Genomic DNA, 18,971 nt, shown 5'->3' on the forward strand with positions numbered 1-18,971 from the left:
TCCAAGCGCAGTTGAGTGAGTTGGAGGAGACCGAGGAGGTAGGCCAAATCTTAGGTACGGCGGAAATAAGACAGATGTTGGCATATTATCAACACGTGGTTGATTTCATCGACAAGCATCACTCACAGAAACTTCAGGTTTGCTGTGTAGTTGCGTAGTTCGATGATGTTTGTTTAACTCATTTTAGAAAGATCTGCGAAAGCCGTGCCAAGCAACTTTCACTCGATAGTTTCTTTAAAAAATCTCTACTAAAACAGTCTAGTGATCATGATGAAAAGAAAGAAAGTGAAGCAAAGAAAAGAAAGACCGAATCGAGTGAAAGTGATAAAAATTAAAAATAAGAAAAAAAAAAAATGTAAAAAAATATAAAATTATAAAAAAAAGAAAAAAAAAAGCTAAGTTAAGTTAAAGTTCACGTAGTGTAAGTTAGTGTAAGTTATTGTACACGTTATCGTACAAAGTCGCCATCCCTACCTCCTCGCTGATCTTCCATCTCCTCCTGCGTAGCAGTCCCTACACCTGCGCTGGCCTGTCGCTAAGGTAAAGTGTTACATAAAAACCCCTTTTTTATTTATTATTTCTTTATTATTATTCTTTTTCTAGATATTTGTGTTACAGTATTATATTGTATTAATGTTATGTGTAATTATGTGTAGCCAATTATTAAGGAGCTTTTATGGGTTTTCAGGCTGAGGAACGAATTAAACAAATTACCGTGTATTCTTATGGGAATATTTGCTCCAACATACGATCGTTTTAACATACGAAGCAGTTTCTGGAACGAATTAAGATCGTATGTAGAGGTATCACTGTATTTTCTTTAACTTCTTGCAAGAATAAAAAAGGAGAACGAATTTACTTATTTTGCAAGTCATTCTTTGTCAAGTTTACGTCACGTGTCTTGTGACGTCATAATTCTGGCTGAAGTGTGCTAACAAACAGAGCGATTTCCCTTCGGCGTGTTACCGAGTAATCTTTTTACCGTATTTCCATCATCGAAACACTGAGTAACGGTATCAAGCGTTTTTGTGGTCTGTATCATTAGTTATGAGAATCGTACGACTTACCGTAAATTCAAGAAAGAAAAAAAGGTCTGGTGACGTCATATTTCTGGCAGAAGGCGAGTGGCAAATCGGTGGTTCCCTTCCGATGATTTACTATTCCCATTATAGAAACATCGAATAATAATACAAATAATTTCTAATAATGTTCAAAGAAATACAGATTTAACTAAATTAAAAATAAAGAGAGAGAGAGAGTGGTGTATTCCTTTTATAACTAATAATAAGGTCTATAAACAAACTGTATGGATAATGTGATACCCTATAACATATTGGCGCTGATGTAATATTCATTATAAAGAGATTTTGAATGTCAAAAAAATTATATAAATCGGTGTTATTCATACTATATGTGTGCATTATCATAATACGGCAGCGTGACCTTGAGATCCGCTGATGCCAATTGAAAGTAAAACAAAATTAATGGTTGATTATTGAAATGCTCAAGAAATTGAAAAATAGAATATGAACGTGCTTTAATAAACCACTATTAAATACAATAATGTCTAATGAAATATGAAGGCTTAATATTGAACGAAACATTTAATACTGTATGAAGCTTCAGTAATGAACTACCCATTTGCGTGAGCGAGCACACACACACACACACACACGCACAAAGAAAGAGCTACAACGGCATGATACCTAATAATAAGATGAACTGTATGGAAGCTGATTTCCTGTAACATATCGGCGCTGATGTAATATTCATCATGAAAATATTTCTAATAAGTTAAGAAATTATAAAAAAAAAAATTGCCATTCGCATGTACGCCATATTTTGATACTGTAGGTAACGGTACTTTCAGATCAGCTCATAACAAAAGATAATCAAAATTTTAATTCTTGGCTGGTAAAATGCTTCCAAAATCGAAAAATAGAATATAAAAATGTATTAATAGAGCATATGATATCCTTTGAAACAAGAAAATGGAATAATGATACAGTAAGACAATATTGATAAAATATGATACAGATGATTGCCGAATCATAACGCATCATAATAAATCTACGGAAACTTCACTTTTTTAGTTCGAAATATGATTAACTCGACTTATGATGCGTCTCCCGGTCCCAATCTCCGTCGTAAGTCGGCGACTACCTGTACCTCCTAGAATTACTATTATAATTCGATAAGCTTCTCTTAGAGAAATGAGGATAAACTCTTCCTTCCAATATTTCCTTTTCCTAATAACGTTTCTATCGTTTACGATAGGGCCTCGGTGGTACTAGCGTAGCCAAGATCTCGACTCGGGTTAGGTTAGCCTAACTTGTTTTAGTAGACTTTAGTAACTTTATTCCCCGTTTAACCTCTTGTATCGTTTTTATTAATTCGGTCGTAGATATAGATATCTCCTAGAATTACTAGTATAACTCGATACGCTTCTCTTTTAAAGAAATGAGGATAAACCCTTTCTTCCCCCTGAATGCCACCAGCCCCAGCGACAACCCTATATTCTGTCATCGCCATTGAGTAGTGTACTCCGACTTGACTTGGATAGTGTTTTCTGTCGATCTTCTTGCCGGAAAGTATCCCGGCTTTGAAATACGACAGTAACTTGGGGTATTCTGTCTTGTTGCCAGCAACGTTACCGATACGGGAATAGTCATTCCCCAGCCAGTTACATTGTTGCCGGCATAGGAGGTTCGGCTTCCCTAGTCCACAACCGAAAGTTGGTAGTATAATTGCCGCCACCTTTCTCCCTTGTGGACTAGAAGACATGTCTTATATCCGGCAATGTCTCAGGCTAAGGAATAGTTATTCCTCTGCCGGCCAAGACGCCGCTGATATATGAAACTATGTTTACTTGATTTGCAGCCGAAAGTAGGAGGCATACCTGCCGCCAACTTTCTCTGTAAAATATAAGTCCTTTCCCTTCCCCTTCTGTCCTTTAGTCCGTCACGATTCCTGGGGCCGGTATTCTACAATCACCCCGCTTGCCTGGCTGACTAGGTTACCGGCCGGGCTCCTACAAAGGCGGTTAGGTTGCTGCTTCGACCATCTCCCTAACGGAAGCTAAGCTCCGGGAAAGGTTGAGCCGACCCTGACGGTTGCCGGTGGGAAACCCATTACAACTTTTGAGTATTCTTCCGTCCTCTCTTCAGCTGCCATCCACAAACCCTGTAACCGGCAGTACAGTCTGCAACAGAAATTGTGGCTGGATGGAAGCTAGAATCAATGTATTCCTCCCCTTCCATTTGAATCCTCATTCTGGAAAGAAGGCAGTAGAGACAGTAGTCCCTACACCCCGTAATTATTATACTATACTGTAATAATATGGTAGTCCTTCTTTCTATTCTTTCTCTCTCTGTCAGCTAGTGCCGCCAGGTACTAGCCTAACCTGGTAGCATACTGGCAAAACTACAGTATAAGACAATACAGTAGCCAATATTCCTGCAGTATAACAATACAGCAGTTAGAAAACTACAGTATATGATGATACAGTAGTATGAAATTTCCAACATACTCTGTGTATCCTTTCACAGTCCATTGCTGAGACTGTTTTAAAAAATGTTAAGGTGAAGTATTCCTTCAACATTCTGATGAATCCTAGGTCATCGGAACACCAATGATTACCTGTCGGTATTAATATTTTACAAGTGGTGGAGTTAGTGTTAGTATCCACTGACTCCAGCTCTGTGTACGAGAGTTAGTCCACTCTGTAATTTCCCTGATAAGGAAAATAAAAATATTAATATTGTAGGTCACAGCAATTGCCTGGAGGGGAAACATAGATATGTGTATTTTCTACTTCTTTTCTAGCTTACTATCTCAAGCTATGATAAATAATAGTAAAGCATACTATTTATGCATGTGTATATTTATCAGTGAGATAAATTAACCTATACTCATTTCACTCTTTCTTTCCTTACAGGAGGAAGCTAAGGTGAAGTGTGCAGTCCTGTTCTGCAACCACAAAAGTAGGGACTTTTGTGGCCACAAGATATGCAGGTCTCGTGCCCCCTGCTGCATCGTACCCGGATCCTTGAGGTACTGGGACCCGTATTTTTAAACATATGTTATATCAATGATATAAACAATTTAGTACTTTCACCATTTTTTCTCCCTTACAGGAGGAGCCAATGGTGAAGTGTACAATTGTATTCTGCAACCACAAGAGGTTGCAGAATATCCCTACTGCATCGTATCTGGATCCCTAACCTTGCTGACCGACGGCTTTGTAAAAGATATCCTTGACACTACGGAGTCAAGGGATACAGCAAGGGAAACCCACCAAAGGTGAGTATGAGGCTTCCAGAAGAACTCTCCGTGACCCTACCTACCTAACAAATCTTTGTAGTGCCTACTGTTCCCCAAGGCTCAATCGAATATTTTTGTGCCTCAGGCTCAGGTCCAGCATCCCTCTATCCAACAGACAGTGGACACGAATATCAACAGACACTGCAAAGCTTAGACATTCACCAAGAGCGGATGTCAGAAGTGTCCACTGACACCGGACAGGACCTACTGCTAGAAGGCCCTAAATAAGGAGTGGTTTAACCACCCACGAAGGATGAAGGAGCCGTTTTGACGGTGACTGAGGTCCTCGGCTCTCTGTGCCGGCATATCAAATTATGCCCTCAACCTCTTCAGCCCCAACTCCCCAACTGGCTAGACAAGTCGGCAGGAGCGAAGCGTTCCTAGAGTTGATCCAGCAGACGTTGACACTGTTCCGGAAGGAACGAGAGGAGAATAAGCAAGATCTCAAAGAGTTGAAGAGAGAGGTACTGGGAATGAAACGCCCTGGCGCTTCCAGGTGCTCTGCTAAGCCCCTTAAAATATCTGACTTCCCTCACTGCTCCGAACCAACCCCTGGAGGTAGACGGAATACATGCCCAAGTTGAATGAGAAGCTTTATATCTCCTAGAAGTTGGGGTTCAATCCCCTTGAAGAGCTTCAACTCTGGCCCAGCTTTCAGCGTATCTAGATTGCTATGTGAGACTGCGAAATGAACCTACATCCCGTGAGGAGACTATACTGAAGGAAGTCATTGTCCTCAAACATGACATGGCTCAAGCCATCCTTACCAAAGACCCGGTAAGGGGCCGGATATACTAACTCCAAAGTCTCAGCATTGAGCAAGAAGCATCCAAACATCATTGCTCCTTCCTCCTATGCCTTCCCCCTTTCGGGGAAAGCCCTAGACTGTCATGAGAGCAGTCAAAGAGGGAAAACCCTGCCCAATCCTAGAGAAATACAAACCATTATCTCTAGCTACGCCCACCTGCGAGATGTGGAAAGAGGTACATCTAACTTTCTCTGTCTCGAGGTTGGATCTGGAGATAGCAGGCCAGCAGTTTAATGAGAACCTTCCAAAGTTGCCAAACCATCCTTTGAGAAGGGAACAGGAGATGAAAGATAGTCTTACCACCACCTTGTCTCATCGGAACTGCTTAGAAATGTGTACAGGACTTCAATAACGCCCCAGGAAACTAATTTCATCATATATCTGGGGCCTAAACCCTTTCCCACGGGAAGTGGTCCAATAAATCATTACCAAAGCCACCACGGAGAGTTAGAATCTGCTCCAAAAGTGGGGCATGTCCTCAAAGAGGAAATCATCATTAGAACTGCACAATTTCTGACCGTGACCATGACCACGGTGCCTCCAATGGTAGTCCAGCTGTAAACCACCCTCCAGATGGTCTCTCATCAGCTGGTAGCCAGTAACCTGTATTTAGTCCAGGCTTTGAAAGGCACTCGACCACTTTTCGGCCCTACAAAGGTAAGGGCCCCAAAAGAGGATCCTCCGGAAATCCCCCAAGGGTGGAGGAGGACGTGGCCACGGAAACATATCCTCAGGAACCTCTAAACAATGAGAGGTTCCAGGTAGGAGGTAGACTTCTCCACTTTCGGGATCATTGGACCTTCGATCCCTGGGTCCACAGCCAAGTTACGAATGGACTTGGTTAGAAATGGAACAAAAATCCACCTTTCCAAAAGTCTTCCAACACTTCCCCCTTATTGGAAGAATATACCTCAAAACTCTTGAACAAGAAGGTAATGAGAAAAGCGAAGTCCATCTAAATTCAGGAAGGCTGTTTTGCATTCCCAAGACAGACTCGGACAAACCCAGAAGCATTCTAGACTTGTCTTCACTCTACAAGTTCATCGAGAACAACAAGATCCGGATGCTTACAATGCAACACATAAGGACCCTTCTACCAAAAGGGGAGTATACAGTCTCAATAGACCTGGCAGTTGCTTACTGGCACCTACCAGGCAGTCTCCCCCTCTCTCTTACCTAGGATTCAGGCTACAGAAGACAAAATTTGTCTTCGCAGCCATGCCCTTTGGACTGAACGTAGCCCTAAAGGTATTCGCAAAGCTAACGGACACGATTGTCCAGCACCTACACTCCGGAGGAGTACAGGTAGTAGCATACCTGGACGATTGGCGGGAGTGGGCAGCATCTAAGGCTACTTGTCTGCAAGCGGCTGGAACGGTGATCCTGTTCCTGGAACACCTGTGTCTCAAGATCAATCGCCAGAAGTCGCCTTTCTCCAGCTCACAAGTTTCAATGGTTAGGAATCCATGGGAACTTGCAGTCACACCACCTCTCCATTCTATTAAAGAAGAGGAGAGAAATAGCAGCATCAGTCAAGAGACTAATCCAACACGAGTATACAGTCTCAATAGACCTGGCAGTTGCTTACTGGCACCTACCAGTCAGTCGCCCCCCTCTCCTCTTACCTAGGATTCAGGCTACAGAAGACAAAATTTGTCTTCGCAGCCATGCCCTTTGGACTGAACGTAGCCCCAAAGGTATTCGCAAAGCTAACGGACACGATCGTCCAGCACCTACGCTCCGAAGGAGTACAGGTAGTAGCATACCTGGACGATTGGCGGGTGTGGGCATCATCTAAGGCTACTTGTCTGCAAGCTGTCGGAAAGGTGATCCAGTTTCTGGAACACCTGTGTCTCAAGATCAATCCCTAGAAGTCTTGCCTTTCTCCAGCTCACAAGTTTCAATGGTTAGGAATCCATGGGAACTTGCAGTCACACCACCTCTCCATTCTATTAAAGAAGAGGAGAGAAATAGCGGCATCAGTCAAGAGACTAATCCAACACAAGAGGATTTCAAAATGGCCACAGGAAAGAGCACTGGCTCTCTCCTGTTCGTAGTAGTGACAGACCCGATGCTAGAAGCACAGCCAAAGGATGCTCCAGGAGTTTGGAGAAGATAGGCATCAAACGCTCGAAGAGATCAACAAGGTTGACAACGACCCGATTGCGCACGCCATTAAGGCCGTGGTCAACAAATAAGAGTTTAGCACAGACGGTTTTCTTGCAACCTCCACAAACATCAGTGGTGATACGAATCAACTTGGAGGGTATGACAGTCCTTCTAACTTTGAGGAGACTATCCCCTCGCAGAACAGTCCACAGCAGATTGGTTCTCAACAACGAGGTGATAGTAATATATCTAATCGACAAGGCTCGAGTTCACCTCACATCAACCAAGTGATGTTAGCCATCTTCCGCCTGGCAAGGAAGAGAGGATATCATTTATCAAGCAGTTCACCTTCAAAGGTTCCCCAATGTGACGGCGGATGCTCTATCCGGGTGAAAGCCGATAGAGACAGAATGGTCCCTAGACGCAGACTCATTCTCCTTTATTTTCGATAAAGTCCTGGAACTGCAGAACCACCTCTTCACAACAAGCGACAACAAGAAACTATCTCGTTATATAGCCCCTTACGAGAACCTTAAGCGAAAGCAATAGACGTCATGTCTTTCGACTAGAATGGATGGAATCGAATTTGTTTCCACCAACCAATCTCCTGCTAAAAGTCCTCTGCCGTACCCAGTTTTATCCAAACTGGTGCAGAAGTCGGCTGTTACATTTCATCCTCGAGAGCCAACAACCTGCATCTCATGATTTTTTTGCCCTAACAGCGAACAAAAGGTTGGGATCTCGAAGAATGTGACCGACTTCAATGTAGAGCACAAGTCAAGTCCAACCAGGAGACAATGTGGATTGTCTTGGAAGAAAGGGGTAACCCTTGTGAAAACAAGGGGACCAACAGAAATTTCAACAGGTTTCTGTCTCCCTTTTTTCATTTACCTACTTGGATGAGGCCCGACTTCCACTACGATAACCACGTGTAAGTTGGCACTGACTAGACCTCTTCTATACGCCTTTGAGACGAACCTCATAAGCGAACCCCTTTCAAGGTACCAAAGCATGCACTAGACCCAAGCCGACAACCCCTCCAAAGCCCATTACATGGGTGTTGGTCAAGTCTTGTACTATAGTTCGAACCTGAACAATGAGGATTGTACTCTAGAAGTGCTAACATGGAAACTCAATTTTCTGTTCGCAATAGCCTCAGGGGCTAGAATTAGTGAAATATTGGCCTATCAGGGATGCAGGCCATATTCAGTTCACAGAAGACGGAGAACCGAATCCTTTCCCCGATCCTACTTTCTCGCCAAAAACGAGCTGCACGCCAAAAGGTGGTGCCCTTGGAGAATCTGCCCACTGAAGGAAGATGTCTCCCAATGCCCATTAGGGTGTCTTAGGGTCTCTCTTCATAGAACTTCAGACTTCAAGGAAGGACAGCTCTTCTGAAGCGAAACCTCAGGATCAAAATCTATCCCTAAATTAACTGAGAACAATGCTCACCTACTTATTCGCAGAGCGGATCCTGACAGCTCACCCGCAGTTCATGATCCTAAGAAAATTGCTTCTTCACGGAACTCCAACACTATACGAAGCAAGTACATAAATAAGACGTTGTGGTGGCGGCGGATAGTTTTAGAAACCCGTCGTTTAAGCCTGCGACGAACAGTGAACTGCTTTTGGACTATCCAGTGCATCGGGTGCATAGGTACATATACCCTCAAGTGTAAATCACAACGATGATTAACATGCTGTTCCATATAGGTGCATATCTGACCGATAACACCAGTGCCAAGTGAACGTTGCGTCGCGGTGTTCAGGCATTTCCAAAATCTGTACAAATCAGTCAGATTTGGTTTCACATCTCCATTGAGTGGCATCATTTCGATGAAATTACATATTTTTCCCAAAAGGAGGAAATTTGGACCCTGGTGTGTTTTCAATGCCAGATCAGATTCTTACTTGATTGTAACTGCAATTGATAATCTAGTTACAAGGTAAAATACTGAACGTATATGTCTTATTGCTGCTATCTTAGTTACAGACGAATAAAGTATACTAGAGTTTTAATTAAACCCTAGAAGGGCCCAACGTGAAATCAGAGTACAGATTTCCAAGGGATAAAAGGTAATCGATGAGATTTACCGTTCATCCCTATGGAGATAAAAACTAAATCCTTATAGTCGAAGTTGACACTTTCCCTGCAGGGGGCAGGAAGCCCTAAGCTAGTTCCAAGCTTAGTGGATATGACAAATAATGGTAATGTCATATATAAAAGTCTAGGAGACCATATAAGGAACTCATTCAATGTAAAGGCACTTATACAAATCCACAGATATAGTACTTTCAAGTAATTCTCTGGTATACTTCCATCAGGACGACATGGCTTAGCCCAAAAAACGGATTTTGAGCAAAGCGAAAAATCTATTTTTGGGTGATATGACCATGTCGTCCTGATGGACCCTCCCTTCTTTCGAAAAGGAGTATACAACTATGTTATGAAGGACTCCACCCGAAACTACTCTATCTGCGGCTATCCATGCTTAAATGCAACAAGGAATAGTTAAGCCATAGTAGTACGGGGAGGGGATCCACCGGGTAACCTTGATAACGGCTCCCCTTCAAACTCGCCACTCTTCCCCCTCAAGGCGAAAACTCTATTCAGGGTGAAGATTACTATGTGTCTTATCAAGAAATACGTCCCCTGATATTATGTGATATCCTTAAAAGCTATACAGTATTAAGGATACTCGCGCCAGGAGTTAGAATTCTGGAGACCTGTGGTCAATTCTCTGGGAGTATCACTGTAGCCAAATATCCCTAAGAAAGCTACCTGAAGGAACTTTCCATCAGGACGACATGGCCATATCACCCAAAAATAGATTTTTTGCTTTGGTAAAAATCCGTTTTATGACCCATGGGGTCGAGGCAAGTTTAAAGTCTGTGTGACAACCATGTGCAATTTTGGTTTGAGGTTAGGGTTAATTTGGTCGACCTTTTGCTTGACCTTTGACCTAGGACTTTCAAAATTGAATTGTTTCCACGTCTCGATAACAATTAATCCCTGAAATTATCACTGCTCTATGAGTAAAATTGTGGCCAGGAGGTTGTTCACAAACAAACGGACAAACTGGGGCAAAAGCATAAGCACCTCCCAACTTCGTTGGCAGGGGTAATAAAACTCGCTATTGGTGAAAACTTGCCGGGAGGTAAAAGGAACAGCCTACTGTCAAGCACTGAAGCAGGGATGTAAAAGAGGAATAGGGGTATCGCGGTGGTAACTTGGCGGTGAAATTGTGAATTTGTTTGATTTTTATGCCATTTATGCAACACTACAGTATCCTCAAACTGAAAATAGTGCTATTAATAGAATGTAAACCTTTATGAAAAAATAGCAAACCCTTTATATACAGATTTACATAATACGCCTATGATGCAAGTCTTTATAGAAAGGGATACAAGAGATGTCAGCTAAGATGTTGGAGAACACATATGCATATATGTGTTTGTTTGTATGCAACATTTATTAATTTAGAATGTGTATAAGGTACATATTTTCCACAATACACAAGAATCTAAACCTTTGAAAACGAAATAGGAAACCCTTTCTATACAGACTTACACCATAGGGCCATGTTGTAAGTCCTTATAGAAATGGTTTGCTGTTTTTTCATAAATGTTTAGATATCATTAATAGACTTATTTTTCAGCTTGAACAATTAAACAAATTCAAAATTTTACTGCCAAATTACTACCGCAATACCCCTCCCTCCCATCCCTGCTTCAGTGTTTGACAGTAGGCTACTGTATTCCTTTTACCTTTCTGCAAATTTTCTCCAATAACATGTTTTATTAATTCCATGTTTTTTTGTAGATTGTTGTATTCAAAGAAAGTTTATAACATGTGTTGTCTTATGCCTAGTGTAATTTATCACAATTTTTGTTAAAATATGGGAAAAGTTACAAAAATACGCAGCCTGCCTTTGAAAAGTTCCTGTTGTTGACTTTGGTAGGTACAGGTAGTGATATTAAATTTGGACTTGCTATCACAATACAGTACATTATAAACTTTTATTCGTAAACATTATGTATTGACAACACATATTTGAGGGAGAAATTTAGGTTAGTAAATCATTTTCAATTCACATTACTTGGTAAGTATTTGAAAACGATACTATTCGTACAAAATACCTCCAACCAGTCTAGGAAACTTCTCCAAACTGAAAGGACACCACTGCAAGAGAGTGCAAATCTTCCTCATTAAGGAATACTTGAGTATAGTAGGGAGGTAGAGGTTAGTATTCTTCTACAGACTGGGAAAATTTGTATGTAAGAGCAAAAACCTTGGGCTTAAATCATAATTCACTTCTTTTGTGGAACAGTTCATCTTAATTTATTTAATCTATTTCATCTGCTATTAATTCAAAATCCTTTATTTTGTCTCTTTACTGAATATTGATACTGAAGTATATCCTTTTCATCTCCTTCCAAGTCTGCTAGTAACATAACTTATTCTAGTTTACCAATTTGCTTTGCCTTAATTGTTTCGGGTAATATTTTTTCCAGTAATAAATAGGAAATTAGAGTTAGTTGTTCCTATGATTATTCAGTCCCAACAGAAAAGGTAAATGAAACCTTCAAAATAGGCTTTGATTCCTTCTGTTTCCCTCCCTTGTCCTCAGATAAAAGTCTTGGTCACATGGTTCTAGAATCTTCTGTAATGCCTTTTTATTTTTTTTTTTTTTTCATGCCCTTCAGACTTTAGATTAATACAGAGTCAGCTCTCCTTCTTTGCAGTAGTTAGGTTACAGATACAGCCGCGTGAAGTGGATTTTCGTGAATAAATGCTGCACTAGGGTGGGCGGACTCCTAACCTAAAAAGTCACTGTCTCTTGGCCCGAGCGAGTGCCTGAGCTGATGATTAACACAGTAAATACTGCCTAATATTGTTTAAATTTGGTTTCTACAACAGTTTATAATCATATGTACAATGTACAGTACATGCACACACACGTACACTGTGTACTGTACACGTTAAGTATTGTGGGTGCCGTGATCAGATCGGCTGATGCACATACGAGTCAATAACAGAGTATTATTTATACTATTTCTTAACTTATTCAAGACATCTACTATATTATTATTACTTGCTAAGCTAAATCCCTAGTTGGAAAAGGAAGATGCTATAAGCCCAGGGGCCCTAACAGGGAAAATAGCCCTGTGAGGAAAGGTTACAAGGAAAAATGAAATATTTTAAGAACAATAACATTTAAAAAAAAAGCCTTTGATAGTGTGCACTGGCCAATTTTGTGGAGTCCTATGTTATGGAATTCCTCTTAAAGATGTAAATTTGATTGTCGGTTCATGAGCATAGCAATTGCAAAGTTAATGTTAATGGAGTCTTATCGAGTGAGTTTCCAGTGAACAGTGGAGAACTCCAAGGGAATTTTCTGTCACTTATGTTGGTTATCCTCCTCATGGACTTTGTAATGTGTAGAACAGTCAGAGATGGTGGAGAAGTATTGGACTGGATTGATGATAGGAATTTAGCAGACCTAGAGTATGCTGATGATGCTGTCCTTGTTAGCAGAATACCACAAGATTTGCAATCCTTCCTTACCAGAATGCATGATATCACACGATGTTGGGGTGAAGATGAATAGAAGAAAGACAGAGATGATGAGAACGGAGTATACAATGGAAGATGAAATATTGGAAGAAGGAAGGATTAATGAGGTAGAATCATTTAAGTATTTAGGAAGTATGATCTCCAATACAGGGTCATTAGAATTAGTTTAGTGGAAGGTTGAAAAGGCAAATCAGACAATGGCTAGGTTAAGCAAGATTTGGAAATCAAATCGCCTACAATTGCATATAAAAATCAGACTATATATCAGTTTAGTGAGATTGGTATTACTCTGTGGACATGAGTCATGGTATGACAATGAAACAATCTCCAATAGATTTAGAAGATTTGAGAATAAAGTCCTCAGAAGGGTATTGGGAGTTAAATGGCAGGACAGTATTAGAAATGAAACTATGAGAGATTACTCAAGTGCCATATGTGGATGAGGTCATGATGGGTAGATGGAGATGGTTTGGGCTTGCTCTTCGCACTCCCCAAGAGAGATTAGTTCACCAAATTTTCAGCTGGGCTCCACAAGGCAGTAGAAGATTTGGAAGATCCAGGCCTACATGGCTAAAGTATTGAATTAAAAGCTCAAGACAGAGACGACTGACGGAATCTAACAGAGGCCTTTTGCATCAAAAGGTGTAGGAGGAGATGATGATGATGAACATTTAATAGATATTTCCTATATAAACCATGAAAACTTTAACAAAACAAGAGGAAGAGAAATGAGATCAAATAGTGTGCCCGAGTGTACCCTCAAACAAGAGAACTCTAACCCAAGACAGTGGAAGACCACGGTACAGAGGCTATGTCACTACCCAAGATTAGAGAACAATGGCTTGATTTTGGAGTGTCCTTCTCCTAGAAGAGCTGCTTACCATAGCTAAAATGTCTCTTCTACCCATAACAAGAGGAAAGTAGCCATTGGACAATTACAGTGCAGTAGTTAACCCTTTGGGTGAAGAAGAATAGTTTGGTAATCTTTGTGTTGTCAGGTGTATGAGGACAGGGGAGAATCTGTAAAGAATAAGCTAGACTATTAAGTGTCTGTGTAGGCAAAGGGAAAGTGAACCGTAACTAGAGAGAAGGATCCAATGTAGCACTGTCTGGCCAGTCAAAGGACACAAAACTCTCTAGCAGTAGTATCTCAATGAGCGGCTGGTGCTCTAGCTAACCTATTATCTACATAGTTAATATAGTATTACATAAGCACTGATGTGTTGTAAGCTATCATAATTTTTATAGAATACATTTATAACTCATCACAGTATTAGTTCTCTAATTATTTGATGTCAGGATGCCAGAAAACTTCAAATCATTCATATTCTCTCTCTCTCTCTCTCTCTCTCTCTCTCTCTCTCTCTCTCTCTCTCTCTCTCTCTCTCTCTCTCTCTCTCTCTGTGTGTGTGTGTGTGTGTGTGTGTGTGTGTGTGTGTGTGTGTGTGCGTGTGCGTGTGCGTGTGCGTGTGCGTGTGCGTGTGCGTGTGCGTGTGCGTGTGCGTGTGCGTGTGCGTGTGTGTGAGAGAGAGATGGACCTGTAATGAATAATTTCCTTAGCTTTATAATCAATCACCACAGCTAAAATCTAAAATATCCTGCATCGACAACATGAATGAAACCTCAATTGATGATATGCAATTCAACTCACAGTACAAGAAATAGAATATTAGAAGTATTTCAAATAAAGCTATTGAAATTAGTATGCTATTTGGAAAATGGTAGATCAAGTAATAATTGTTTCTTGTACTAAATATGAAATATCCTTTGGTAGCATACCTTAATAGTAAAGGAGTTATTTAATCCGCAAAATTGAGGTTGACGACGGACTACGCATGATTGATCACCTGATTTGAATGTAAACAACGCATAAGATTATATTTCGCTATGTTTTTAATGATACAGTAAATACGATACTAAAATGTGAATACAGTCAGACCTCGTTAATCGCAGTTTTGTTTTTTGCGCCCAAGGAGAAGGAAAAAAAAATTCTTGTGATTATTGTTTACCCAACATTAAGAATTTGATTTTTAATAGTTGGCAACAGCATTGGTATGGCCAAAAACAATGCAATACCTAATAAATGAAAATTTTCATAAAAATTGCAATAAAATTCAAGCTGGGCTATGATTTAAAATAGCCAGCCATCGCTCCTTTACTCTGGGAGCGATGCGCGCGCACCACTACCTATCTTTACACCCAGTTGGTCCTAGCTCTCTCTGTACAGTGTTTAGCCATTTACGGGGGTAAAAAATTACAGCTATATTGTATTTGAAATAAACCAGATTTTGATTAAACGGATGTTTCACCTAACTGTATCCAATAATAATGCATGTAATATTCACATTTTAGTATCGTATTTATAATTAGAAAGATAGCTAATTATAATCTCATTCATTGTTAACATTCAAATCAGCTGATCAAATCTGCGTAGTCTGTCGTCAACCTATATTCACTTTCATGATATTATCCCACTGATATGACTTCACTTTATCAGAATTACCTCATTGATATAACCTATCATGCATATTAGTATAATATATCCTTCACATTATTATTGTCCTTCACTTATTATATCTTTAATCCTTTCCCTAATTCCTTTTCAAATCCCTTTCGTATATTTAATTTCTCTACCACACACATCTACAACGTATCTTCCAACTCTTGATTATCATTATTTTTTGCAATTTCATTTTTCTCTTTTCTAGTATTCATTTGTCATTTTCATCTTATTAATCATTCTAAACCTCTTTCTTATCCCTCATTCCATGTATTCCCATTCCTATTTTCCATTCTTTCTCACATTTCCCAAATTCATTGATTTCGCTAATTTATTTGAATGAGCGTAGATGTGGCGGAGGAAATGTGTAAGGAGAAGGAACTTGGCTGCCCCCCTCCCTCCTTTCTCGTCTCTTTGTCATACTGTATTGTTTCGTCCTTCTCTCTACTTGTTGTTTCCCTTAACTGTATCCAATAATAATGCATGTAATATTCACATTTTAGTATCATATTTATAATTAAAAACATTTAGAATTATAATTGTATGCATTATTTACTTTCAAATCAGATTGATTGATTGATTATCAGTTATCTAGCATCCTGAGTTATTCAAATCAGCTGATTAATCCTGCCTAGTCCGTCATCAACCTCAATTTTCGGATTAATACCGAAGGATATTTCATATTTTCTAGAAGAAACTATTATTACTTGATCTATCATTTTCCAATTAGCATATTAATTCCAATAGTTATATTTGAGATGCTTCTCTCATATTTTATTTACTTGTACTGGGAATTGAATCGCATAACATTAACCGTAAGTTTCATTCATGTTGCTGATGCACGATATTTTATAGTTTTTAGCTCTGTGGTGCTTGATTATAAAGCCTCTACAGAGACTTAGCAAAGAAACAAAGATTACATTTATTACACAGAGACAGAAAGAATGATTTGAAATTTTCTGGCATCCTGACATTGAATTAGAGAGAACTAATTCTTTCCCCCTCTCTCCCTCTCCCTCTCTTCCCCTCTCCCCTCTCCCTTTCTATGCCGCTACTCTAGAAGCATGACACAACTCCTTATGTGTTGTCTCTTGCCTAGTATGTTACCTATACTTTCTTAAACAAAAATACAGCTTAATTTATAAACTAAAAACTGAAATATCTTGATAATAATTGTTGCTTTTAAATGAATAAACAAAATCTGTGCATTCGATTACTTTTCAACAGCGCTCTCTCTCTCTCTCTCTCTCTCTCTCTCTCTCTCTCTCTCTCTCTCTCTCTCTCTCTCTCTCTCTCTCTCTCTCTCTCTCTCTCTCTCTCTCTCTCTCTCTCTCTCTCTTTTCGATTGCATTTTTTTTTTTATTTTTTTTTTAGTTGGTTTGTTTTAATAAAACATTTAGGTACTTTTGTTTTAAATTTTGGGTGTGTTTTATCAATCTAAGTATTTTGGGTGCCGTGATCTGATCATAGCTGTTTAAAAAAGTAATCGAATGCAAAAATTTTTTTCATTTAAAATAAAAAATTATCAAGAAATATAAGTTTTTATTTTTAGTTTATAAAATAAGCTGTATTTTTGTTTAAGAAAGTATAGATAATCATACTGCGCTAGAGATAACTCATAATTTGTGTCATGCTTCTTGAGTAGCGGTGTTGGCCAAGAGTCTTGAACGAAAACACAGAACACTTACAATAAGTACAGTTAAGGTGTATTGTAGTAATATTACTGTACATATGTTACAGTAATATACTGTACAGTATCAGTGGGCATTAGGTTAGAGTACAGTATTGCTAGATAGGAACAAATTTTGTTATACAGAACAGTAAGGGGATGATGATGCCTCGGTAAACTTTACCTTAGCACATGTGCAAACGTATTGTACACTGTACATATGATTATAAACTGTTGTAGAAAGCAAATAAAACAATATTAGGCAGTATTCACTGTGCTAATCATCAGCTCGGGCACCCGATCTTGGCAAGGGGCAGTGAGTTTTTTGGTTAGGAGTTAGCCCACCCTAGTGTAGTATTTATTCGAGAAAATTCGCTTATCGTGCCTGTGTCTGTAACCTAACTATCGCAAATAACGAGGCTTGATTGTATTACATGCATTGGATACAGTGAAGTGAAACACTAGTTTAATCAAAATCCAGTTATTTCAAATATAGCTGTAATTTATTACAGTAATTGGATATACCCTGTACAGAGAGAGCTAGAACTAGCTGGGTGTAGAGATAGGTAGTGGCGTGCAGCGCTCCCAGTGTAAAGGAGCGTGGGGTATTTTAAATCATCACCCAGCTTGAATTTTATCTCTTATTAGAATTTTTATTCAATAGGTACTGCATTGTTCTTGGCCGCAAAAAACAGAACCGCAAAGAAAGAACAGGCGATACAATAGGGCCGACTGTAGCTTACTATCATACCCCTAATAGATTTGTGGGTCAGGACTATTGATGCATTTCCCAGTTCTTTTATTTCAATTTCTGAGTCAAGTGTTCTTAGTGGTTTCCCCTCCCCAGTGCGGGGTGATAAATCCCCAGTTCATAAATCCAAATAGAACCAAGTCCTCAACCTTTGTGTGCTGTAATAAATAATTTGCCTTATCATATTACGCCTCTCTTCCTAAATGAATGCCCCGATTCCTTTCCATATACATCTTCTGGTTCTGCTAAAGTTCCTTTGGTGCATAAATAATTCCACACAGATCTTCCACATTCTTTTAAAGATTCACGTATATGTTGAATTTAACAAGTGGTATTTCAGTTAATAAATGATATAGCATTGTACGGCATGTTGATAAGTTAAGACTTTTATAGGACAATTTCTTTTCTTATCAACATGATTCTAACACTTTTATTCTCAGCACTAAAATTGAGCCAAAGGACTAAAGATTTGTGGAGAGAACTTCTAAAAACTTATGGCTTAGAACAGTTTGGTATCAATTTACTCAAGATACAGTATGCAGGATTTGGGTGACTTTATTGCTTCATAAAACAGTAATATTGATGATGATTTTCATGGTCAAGAGAACTTTTATTAAAAAAATTACTTTGGAAAGGATGGATACTGTGAGGATGAATATCCTTTTGAAATTATTGAAGGCAATTGCAGAGCCAAATCCAGAAAACATTACTTTTAATACATTTTCATCTATTCATCAGTGTGCGCTTAATTGGTTGTCTTTTAAAATGATATTGAGTCCTCAGTTGTCAGAAATTTATAGCAGAGAAGCCTTTATATACCCATTCACATTTTTGCTGGCTCTTAATTGAATGTTCATAGTATATACCTTTATTGAACCGTTCAATTATACCCACTTTTTCTAATGGAATTAGTAATTTAAGTAAAGATGTTGGGGAGTTCTAGGGATAATATCATGTTTAATTTTTATAGGTAATATGAGTCAGTTATCACCTCACATGCAACCGGCCCCGCAGCCTCCACAACCTTCCCCACAACCTGCTCCACAGCAGCACCAAACCTTACAGCAGCAACCAACTCAGCCACAGTCTCAACCACCCCCTCAACAGCCGCAGCCCCAACAGCCACAGCAGCAGAACGGTTTTACGGTCATGACGACCGTAGGTGGAAGTAGTTCAACTCCAGGAGTTCAAGCAGGGCAGGCCACCAGTCATTATGTTGCTGCTTCAACCACC

General features: G+C 39.5%; 1 protein-coding gene across 1 annotated transcript in view; it reads left to right on the top strand.

Moving 5' to 3' along the window:
- Window positions 1-18,971, top strand: part of Med (Smad/Smad4 homolog Medea) — a 221,038-nt gene that overhangs the window by 154,360 nt on the left and 47,707 nt on the right. Inside the window, 1 exon segment of the mRNA XM_068389895.1 lies at window positions 18,709-18,971. Within this exon segment, the coding sequence (XP_068245996.1) occupies window positions 18,709-18,971 (263 nt within the window).

This window comes from Palaemon carinicauda, chromosome 16, assembly GCF_036898095.1.
Source record: "Palaemon carinicauda isolate YSFRI2023 chromosome 16, ASM3689809v2, whole genome shotgun sequence".
Lineage (NCBI taxonomy): Eukaryota > Metazoa > Arthropoda > Malacostraca > Decapoda > Palaemonidae > Palaemon > Palaemon carinicauda.